The 10,435-nt window shown below is 47.4% G+C and overlaps 2 protein-coding genes across 5 annotated transcripts in view; one reads left to right on the forward strand and one right to left on the reverse strand.

Annotated features, from left to right (window-relative positions):
- Window positions 1-4,027, reverse strand: part of ZNF473 (zinc finger protein 473) — a 13,991-nt gene extending 9,964 nt beyond the window's left edge. Inside the window, exons 1-2 of one of the 2 annotated variants that reach the window (XM_015563991.1) lie at window positions 3,781-4,027; window positions 193-396 (exon numbers count right to left, since the gene is read on the reverse strand). The gene's annotated coding sequence lies outside the window, so the exon portion shown is untranslated. Of the gene's footprint in view, window positions 1-192; window positions 397-3,577 lie in introns of both variants that reach the window. The other variant, XM_015563990.1, reaches the window with a different exon arrangement.
- A 155-nt stretch (window positions 4,028-4,182) lies between these two features.
- The window catches only part of VRK3 (vaccinia related kinase 3), a 36,653-nt gene continuing 30,400 nt past the window's right edge, over window positions 4,183-10,435 (forward strand). For all 3 annotated transcript variants that reach the window (XM_006763862.2, XM_006763861.2, XM_006763859.2), the window contains exons 1-2: window positions 4,183-4,273; window positions 9,978-10,117. In XM_006763862.2, the coding sequence (XP_006763925.1) occupies window positions 9,979-10,117 (139 nt within the window). In that variant the 5' untranslated portion in view covers window positions 4,183-4,273; window position 9,978. The remainder of the gene's footprint in view (window positions 4,274-9,977; window positions 10,118-10,435) is intronic.

Below are 10,435 nucleotides of genomic sequence, written 5' to 3' on the forward strand. Positions count from 1 at the left end.
GCGCTGAGAAACCTGGATTTTATCCCGTTAGCAATAAGGATTCCTGGAAGGGTACTAAGCAGGAGAGAAAGAATATGAGAGCTTTCCTTTAAGATCGCTTGGGGCCACCATAGTAGTGAGCCTGGAATAAAGACAGGCCCCCTGTGCAGCCTTTGGGGATGATCTGTTGGGATGGCGGGACTCTCAACTCACCTCAGTAATAGCCGACCTGGCCCAGCAGCCCGAGTCCTAGTTTAAGCTCCCCCTTCTTCCCCTCCATGTTCCCAGCTGGCAGGGCCGCAGGAAGGATAAGGAAACGGGGAGACAGTCTTCCTTCCTTCTAGGACTGACTTCATGGCCATGTTCGATGAGCCCCCAAAATGTCCAGAAGTAGGATGAGTCAGAACATGAGTCTCCCTGCAGGAATCACAACAATTGTTATTTATTGAAACTACCTCAGCCCCAAGCTTCACTACGCTTCAAAATCTACAAAGCAACTTCACAGCCATTCTTCGCACTAATCACAATTAATGAATACACATTTCGGACCTGCTGTCTTGGGCACTGCTGTGTCCTAGCCCAGCACTGGATGTCTGTTCACAGAGTACACGTGTCTCTAATAGAACCCTTGGGACAATGCTTCTGAGATTTCGGGTTATACTATGTCATCCCTAGGATTTGAGTCCAACTGTGTTGGTCTTCAAACTGTTGCTATTTCTATAATGGCAAGAGTTCTTCGACTTCCTTTTTTAATCATGACCCACAAAAACAAAGGCAATATATATATATATACACACACACACACACACACACACACACACTAGAGGCCCGGGGCACGAAATTCGTGTGTGTGTGTGTGTGTGTGTGGGGTGATGGTGTGCGTGTCCCTCAGCCCAGCCTGCACCCTCTCCAATCTGGGACCCCTTGAGGGTGGCCCGAAAACGGGCAGTAGGACATCCCTCTCACAATCGAGGACTGCTGGCTCCCACCACTCGCCTGCCTGCCTGCCTGATTGCCCCTAACCGCTTCTGCCTGCCAGCCTAATTGACACCTAACTGCTCCCCTGCCAGCCCAATTGCCACCAACTGCCCTCCTCAACAGGCTGTGGTCCCCCCCAACTGTCCTCCCCTGTCAGCCCGGTCACCCCCAACTGCCATCCCTTGCCAGCCTGGTCCCTCCCAACTGCCCTTCCCTGCAGGCCATCTTGTGTCCATGTGTGTTGGAGTGATGGTCAATTTGCACATTACCTCTTTATTATATAGGATATCATGACTGCTCATTCACACATACAAAAGTTTCATGAGATAATACTTAATCTTACACAGTTGCTTTTTACTTCATTAAAAAATAGCCCTAACCGGTTTGGCTCAGTTAGTTGCTTTTTACTTCATCAAAAAATAGCCATAACCGGTTTGGCTCAGTGAATAGAGCGTCGGCCTGCGGACTGAAGGGTCCCAGGTTCGATTCCGGTCAAGGGCATGTACCTTGGTTGCGGGCACATCCCCAGTAGGGGGTGTGCAGAAGGCAGCTGATCGATGTTTCTCTCTCATCGATGTTTCTAACTCTCTATCCCTCTTCCTTCCTCTCTGTAAAAAATCAATAAAATATATATTAAAAAAAATGATATGATCATTGCCCAGTGAGTTATTTTTATGACCCACAATATGCGAAACACTGTACCTGAGGGCTTTTTAGACGTTTGTAGACATTGAATTTCCTGAGGAGCGTGTAACCATGGAGCGCTGAAAACACTCCATATCGCAAAGCAGGATGACTCAATGACCCAGGCCCACAATTCTAGAGCCTCTAGGGCCACATGTGCTTTGAAATTCAGAAATTTTCAGATTTTAAAAAGGTGATGTATATTTACACAGTATATTTCATGAAAATCCCGGTGCGGTGTAGGACCAGCAGCATTTTGTTATTGAACACTTCAATATTTCTAGATCTCCAGCTTCTGAAAAAAACCTAGGAATTGGCTATGCTGAGTCGGCATACCACCAAGCTAGCTAGTTGGAGCTCATTTAAATCTACTCCCCCTTAAATGGGGCAAAGACTCCCTGATGTCCCTTAGTCCTGACCAGGCAGGTTCTCTCCTTTACCTGAGGCTTGAGACCTCTGTCTAGTTTCCAACTCATGATCTGTCCACATCTCCTACACCCTCAGCCCTAGGAAGGAAGGGGAACCACTCAAGGTCACCCAGCCTGTGGGAGTGACTTGAACCAAACCTTGCGCCCTAGAGCAAGCATGTCAAACTCGCGGACTGAAACGAGTATTTTTGCGGCCCAGCCAATATAACGGTATGTAATAAACGTTTTAAGAAAAATTTCATAACTTAATTTTTACAATATCCTGTTACACGTAATTATTAACAACGAACTACAACATTTGCTAATGACTAGTGACTATAATCTTGTTGCATTCATTTTCCTTATGCCTTACGCGCAGGCGTACCATTTCTCTCCACTAATACCAGCAGCGAATATTCTAGCAGCCGACTGCCATGTCATTAGTCTTGTACTGACATACTTAGTATGTGCAACAGAAAATGTTTCGCTTTTGGAGAACAAGAAAAATTGGTTTATTTGCGTGACACGTATTAATCTGTGCAGTTATTCAGTGTCTGATAAGATAATGTTCAAGAAAAATATTAATTTTTATTAAAATGTTCTATTATTTTATGTTAATGACTCATTTAGTTCAGCCCTTTGCATTCAGCATGTCTCTATCGAAATAAACCTACGTTTCTATGAAAATTGAAGCATTTGTTTTTTTTGCGGCCCCACAGACACTTCCACTGTGTTTATTTGGCCCGTGTTAGCCTTCGAGTTTGACACGCTTGCCCTAGGGCCTCGCTTCGCCTTAGTGTGGGACGACGGCCAGATCACCCACCCTCTCTGCACCTCAGTTCCCACACGTACAAAATGAGACGGACACAACGGATCCACGGTCCCTTCTCTGTAATTCTAAAAACCAGAACTTCATAAATTCGCAGCAAAACTTAAACCCAAATTGCCACGGGCTATGTACCGTCTTCCTTCCTTTCAGTGTGATTATTCACGCCTTTCCTGACAGGAATATTTGATTTCCACGAATTGCCCTAGATCCCGCTGAGGGCGGGGGGCTGTCTAATTATGAAATATACACCCTGTTTGCTTTGTAAAGTCTGATTTCCGAGACGACGCTCAGGTTATCCGATAAGACCGCGGAGGCTACCGGAGAAAAGGCGAGGACGGCAGGGCGCGTGGCACACAGGCCGCGCTCCCGCCAGCGTTCAACCCTTTCTCCCCCACCACCCCTGAAAAACGCCCACTCAGTCACCTCAAGATCCTGCGCAATTCTGCCAACGGCACCCCCTCCTGGTTCAGTGTCCTCACCCCAAAAGAAAATGAAATGGCATCGCTCCCCTCGCGGCTGCCGACGAGGGCTGGAAACGACTAGAACGAGAGCCGGGCCCGTAAGCCTTTACCTTCACCCACCGCCCGAGGCGACGCGCCGTTTGCCGTAGACGCCACAGGGGCATCCCATCTCCCTCAGGGAAGACGGCCCCCCACCCCAAACCCCGAGTCTCAGCGACCCCAGCCCGGCATCTCCTCACCTCGAGGTGGCGGTCCGCCGAGTTAACAGACGCGACTCCAGCCCGGGTGGAGCCGGAGACCCGAATCCCCTCACACCGGCCTCCTCACAGCCACTTCCGGTGCCGCGCGAATCTCGGAATTTCTCCACGCGGGACCCTCCGTGCCAGCGCGAGACCGCGTTTCCCAGAGGGCCGTGCTCGTCGGCCCGTCTCCGTCCACTTACCGGTCGGTAAGAGGTTCCCGCTATCGAAATCCGGCGGTGACTGGATTTAATAGCCCAGCTTTTATTCTGCTGAAGAACAATCTAATTAGCCTTCTGCTTTTCTAGAAGAAGGGGAGGCTTTTGATTTTTTTCAAGGAGACATCCCGACGGTTGCCATAGAAACACGTTAAGAAGTCTCGCGCCAGAGGCGAGAGAAATAAAGTGACGTCTGCTGATTGGCGGAAGCGCGCCTTGTAGTGCGGCACATGCGCAGTAGAACCAGGCAGCGTTCCAAAGAGGTGGGCCATCAGCTAATAGTTCCACCTCCTGCTTTGAGTCAGAGGGCTGGCCTGCCGCGAAGGCCTGTGGGAAATGTAGTTCGGTGGTAGGCGCACAGGCCGCGGGCAGTCGAGGGACAAGCAGCGCCTGCGCGGGCGCAGGCCTGCCTCAAGGCGGAGAATGCGCGCGCAGCGCCTTCCTCCCCGGCGGAAGTTTTCGGGGGGCCACTGAAAAGGTGAGTCCCGGTGCCCGAAGTGAGTCAGGTATTGGGTCTCCACTCGGCTCACCACGTCCAGAAGTGAGAGGAAGGCGAGGCTTAGCAGGGGAGAAAGTCCCCTGACGCGCTGTGCACAGTTCGGTCGTGGTGCCTGTGACGTCAGCAAGACCCTTTGTGAGAGGGGGAGGGGAGAGGGCCCGGGAGCGGGTCTGGGGACGAGAGAAGTTGTTTTGGTCACAACCTACTGTCGGCTCTGCGTGGTGGGCGTGGCTACAGCTTAGAAGGGTGGAGCTAATGAGAGGTTGACAGACGCCCCTCCCCCCGCCCTTTGGCACTACGTCACCCCTGGTTTCTGCTTAGGGCGGGGCTGAGGCGAGTCAGGGTCCCCAAACAACGGTCCCTCCTCTGCTAAGGTGGAGTCTAGCCTTCAGCTGTGCCATGTCTCAGATCCTTTCAGGAGGGACACACATCATATTTAACACATAGCAGATGTTGCGTAAATATTTGTGAAATAAATAAAGGAATGAGTGATAACGACTAGCCTGAGGATTGGGGCCTTGGGTTTCAGCTCTGAAGTAGCCATGTGACCTTGGGCAGGTGACGTCAGCACTCTCAGTCCCTTCTTTCTCCCATCCATAGTTATTGAGCGTTTACCATGGCCCTGTCTCCATCTGACCTATTAAATTAGGGGTGAGGGACCTTCATTCTGCTAAGGGCCATTTGAATATTTGTAACATCATTTGTGGGCCATGCAAAATTATCAACTTAAGAATTAGCCTGGCCCTAACCAATTTTGCTCAGTGGATAGAGCGTCGGCCTGCGGACTGAAGGGCCTCAGGTTCGATTCCGGTCAAGGGCATGTACCTTGGTTGCCAGCACATCCCCAGTAGGGGGCGTGCAGGAGGCAGCTGATAATGTTTCTAACTCTCTATCCCTCTCCCTTCCTCTTTGCAAAAAAATGAATAAAATATATTTTAAAAAACTTAAAAAAAAATTAGCCTGTTAGATTTGGTCCAACATTTAATCAACTCACCCCAGGTCCCTTGGAAGGGCCAGACCTTATACAGCCTGCTGGCCGGATGTCCGCCACCTGTATTAAATAGTTACTTGCTCATTTGTTTATCTGGTCCCTCCCCACCCTAGAGAGTGAGCTTTGTCAGGTGCAGAGCTGTGTTTCCATTGCTGCTGTATCCCCAGGGATTGGCACACATTAGGGGTTCAGTGAATAATTACTGAGTGAATGAATGAAACTAGGTCCCCAAACAACTGTCCCTCCTCTGCTAAGCCTTTAGCCATGCCCTGTCTTAGAACCTTTATATTAGAACCTTTAACTTTTGTTTCCCTACGTAATCCTGCAGAGTGTCAGTGTGTTAGTCAGACGAGGCTAGACCATGCTGCAGTAACAACAGCCCCCAAGTCTCAGTGGCTTACCCCAAGCACAAGTTTCTCACTAACACAGAGTCTGGAACAACGCTTCAGGGTAGCCATCTAGGCAGTTTTGGCTCCATTAACGCAAGGGCTTTGTTGTGTCATAAATCAGCGAGTGAGATACAAGACGCCTTAATGAGCCTATTAATTTGGAGTCATTTATTGCGAGTGGCCCAGAGGGAGGTGTCTCTTTCAGATCTCTGAGCAACACATATAGGAAGTTTCCCGTATTTATACTTTTCGAGCTTCTTTGTTCGCAGATATTACAAAGAGCTCTGTGTGAGTCATTGTTACAGTTTGTAATCTTGGATACATAAAGAACAAACATTTGGCATAAGAATATGGGAATTATTATCACTATTCGTCCATTACATTAGATGGCTAGCTTGCAAGGTCAGGCAGTTAAGTTTTTATCTTTTTCTATTATTCAAACTAAAACAGTTATTTTATAGAATAAGAGACTGTCTAAAAATGACAGAGTTTACAGGACTAGGGACTATCTAACAATAGCAGAGAAGTCAAACAGCAGTTTTATACAAGAGGGAGGTTACTGTGCTTCAGCTTCAGGTTTGCCGTGGCCTCAGAGAGAAGGAAGAAGTGGTGGTGATTCCTGTTGCGTAACAAAACCGCTTTTTTTTTTTTTTTTGAGACAATAGAAATACCCATTTCAGTGCTATGGCCGGGACAGTAAATTATGAAGTTGCACAACCAATCAGAATTACAGACTTCTTAGAAGCTAAGGGATATCTCTCTGGCCCGCCGTTTTTGCAGTCAGGTGGCTAGACTCCACCTCCTTCGTGGAAAATAACAGAAGGGCAGTTTTACGCCACGGCGTGGTTTCTGCTCTTCTGCAGACCTAGGGGAAAAGGAACCCTGTCTTCTAGCTGAGATTTCTTTCATTCGCTGTTTGGACAGCCTGTGTTTTTTCAGGGTGGGTCCTGGGATCCCATGAGGCAGCACCCAGAGGAAACAGGCCTGAGAGGCTCAGAACTAATGGTGTGGGAAGAAAAAAGGGAAAAATAGAAATATTAACAAATGGAATATTAGTGAAATGCATAGCATGACATGATAATAACGACCACAAACATAAAAGGCTCTCTGTGGGCCAGGTCCTGTTCTCAGCACTTGGAATAACTCTGTTCACTTAGGCCTCAGCAGCCACTCTGTCAGGTAGAGTGGAAGCACCATTTTACTGTTGGGCAAACAGGCGCAGGGAGGTTAAGTTAGGTGCCTAGCACACTGCAGATCTGGAACTCACATCCAGGTAGCCGGGGACTAGAGCCTGTGGCTTTATTTTTTTATTTATTTAGATATACAGTATTTTATTTTATTTTTATTTTTTTATTTTAAATATATTTTATTGATTTCAGAGAGGAAGAGACAAATAGTTAGAAACATCGATGAGAGAGAAACATCGATCAGCCGCCTCCTGCACATCTCCTCCTGGGGATGTGCCTGCAACCCAGGTACATGCCCTTGACCGGAATCGAACCTGGGACCTTTCAGTCCGCAGGCCGACGCTCTATCCACTGAGCCAAACCGGCTAGGGCTAGAACCTGTGATTTTAAAGAACTCTGTTTTGCAATTGCAACGGAGACCAACTTTTACAGTAAATAAAGGAAGAGCATTTGATTAGACTAAGCCAGACACAGAAATATTGCAAGATCTCACTTATACGTGGAATCTAAAAGGAATTCCAATTCATACCGACAGAGAATAGAACAGTGGTTACCGGAGGCTGTAGGATAAATGGGGAGATATTGATGAAAGGGTATACACACTTCTTGTTATAAGGTGAATAAGTTCTGAGACCTAATGTATGGCATGGTGACTGTAGTAAATAATAATGTATTTTGTACTTGAAATTGGCTAAGAGTATCTTCAGTGTTCTTACCACACACACATACACACACACACGCACACACACATAACTATGGGAAGTGATGGATACATTGATTAGTTTGATTATGGTAATCATTTCACAATGTACATATACCAAAATATCACATATACCATAAACATACAACTTTTAATTGCCACAAATAGGTAAAAGGGGAAGAACTTTCTCTTACACGGTGAAATGAAACCACAAGCCCGAGTTTATTTTGACTTCTATTTTCATAATCCCGTTTATAATTGGTACTGTACACTGAGTCGTAGGATAAAGAATAAATAAGATCATTTTTTCTTTAGCTATTTAAAATATATTCATTTGAAACGTCTACTGCACTGTCATCCTTGCCGATTGTCTCCTCACTTATTAACTAGTTTAATCCTGCTCTTATGGACTGAACTGTCCCTGTAAAAATTTGTGTGTGGAAACCTAAAGCCCAAATACCTCAGAATGTGACCATATTTGGAGATAGCGCCTTTAAAGAGATAATTAACACATTGCGGACCAGTAGTTTTATTGCTAGCTTTACCCAGTGGCCAGATAAGTTCCTATTGAACGAGTACAAAAAAACCCATTTTACATAAATGTTAAAGGCACGCTTTAAAATTAAATACCCATTGCATGTTGAAGTTACTTATTACATGTTCTTACAAGCTAATATCTTTTTAAAGTATGATACTTTATGAAGCGAGAATTCTCGTGATCCGCCCGCAGTGTGTTCAGTTAAAATGGGGTTGTTAGGGTGGGCCTGCTGTGGTCTGAATGTTTGGGTCCCTCCAAAATACACAGGTTGAAATTCTAATGCCCAGTGTGATGGTATGAGGAGGTGGGACCTTGGGAGGGATTAAGCCATGAGGGTGGAGCCCTCATGAGTGAGATTAATATTCTGTGAATGAGATCCCAGAGAGCCCCCTACCCCTTCCACTGCATGAGGACACAGCAAGGAGTTGTCAGTCTGCAACCCAGAAGAGGGTCCAGAACTGTGAGAAATAAGTTCCTGTCGTTTATTAGCCACCCAGCCTGTGATACGTTTTTTAAAAAATATATATTTTATTGATTTTTTTTTACAGAGAGGAAGGGAGAGGGATAGAGAGTTAGAAACATCAATGAGAGAAACATCAACCAGCTGCCTCCTGCACACTCCCTACTGGGGATGTGCCCGCAACCAAGGTACATGCCCTTGACCGGAATTGAACCTGGGACCCCTGAGTCCGCAGGCTGACACTCTACCCTCTGAGCCAAACCGGTCAGGGTGGTGTGATACATTATTATAGGAGCCCAGACAGACTGAGGCAGGGCCCTAACCCAATATGACGGGTGTCCTTATAAGAAGATGAGACTAGGACACAGACGGAGGGACAACCATGTGAGGACACAGTGAGAAGGCAGCCATCTGCCAACCAAGGAGGGAGACCCTCAGAGGAAACCACATTGGTTGGTGCCTCCATCTCTGACGTCTAGGCTCCAAAACTGTGTAGAAAATAAATTCCTGTTGTTGAAGTCACCCTGTCTGTGGTATTTCTTTATGGCAGCCTTGGGAAATGACTACACCGTCATATCTTCATTGGTGGGAGGCTCTATGTGTGAGTTTGGTTTTGATTTTTAAAGTATTAGGAAATATTCCAGAGATACGTAAGGCTTAGAGGAAAATGCAGCCAGCACCTGTTGTCTCACTAAATTAGTCAGGAGAGGATAGGTTGGGCTGCAGTAACAAATAAACCCGAGATCTTGGTGGCTCAATACAACATTAGTTTATTTGCTGATCGCATGCTTCCCTTGTGGACCAGGCAGCCCTCCTTCATCGCTTAGCTGTATCATTTGGAGGGTGTGTCCTCCAGGGCCATCCCTGCAGGGGAGGGGAAGCCCAAAGAGGTACTCAGGCTCTGAACTGCCTCAGCCAGAAAATGACTCCCACTTATACGCCATTGGCCAGAACTAGTCATGTGGCCCCAATCTAACTGCAAGGGACCCTGGGAAGTGTAGGCGATCGTGTGGGTATTTGGTGAGCAGTGGCTCTCTCCCTCAGTGCTTCTGTGATTAGAGCCGTGCTCCTAGGTAATTTTTATTGACTTCAAGACAGCCTCATGTGGTGTTTTTTTTTTTTTTTATTGCTTAAAGTATTACAAAGGGTATTACATGTGTCTCCTTTTCAGCCTCATGTTTTCGATGAGGTCTGCAGTTTCGGCTTTGTCCCTTTGCCCTGGGCCAGTAGAGACAGATGGCTGGAGGCTGAGCACAGTGGGCGGGAGCTCACGTTAGGAGTGGCCACTTCCTGAGAGCATATATTCCCTGAGTGATTGCTTTTCTTACTTTTGCAATCCTGTCACCATAAGGAACTTGGCAGCGAATTCAGTTTCTCTTTCACCTTCCTGTTCCCTCCCGCACACTTCTGTTTTCTAGCATGAACACCTTCTGTCCGGACTGTGGCAAAAATATCCAAACAGCGTTCAGATTCTGCCCTTACTGCGGAAAGTCTTTGTCGACGGAGGAGCCTGAGGGGTCCCAGACCTCTGTCAGACCGCTTTCGTCATCCTTCCGAGGTAAGGGCCAGGGCCTTGAGCTTCCCCCTGGCGGGGTGGGGGAGGGGCCTGTGTTCAGGCCTTTGGGAGGGAGCACTGTCTTTGCAGTCTGGCCCGGCCTTGACCCTGGAGAAGCCCAGAGCTCAGGCTCTCTCTTGACTCAGTTTCTGGGCATCTTCTCAGTCTCTTGGCTTTATCCCGCCTCTCTTGTCTCCAGCCTGGACTCCTCCACTGGAACCCAGATTCATGCATGTCAGACCGTTTGCTCGACACCGATTAGATGTTCATGCACATCTGTCTCTGCATGTCCAGAACTGAGCTCCTGCTGTGACTGCCCCC

The sequence above is a fragment of the Myotis davidii genome, unplaced genomic scaffold (genome assembly GCF_000327345.1).
Source record: "Myotis davidii unplaced genomic scaffold, ASM32734v1 scaffold358, whole genome shotgun sequence".
Lineage (NCBI taxonomy): Eukaryota > Metazoa > Chordata > Mammalia > Chiroptera > Vespertilionidae > Myotis > Myotis davidii.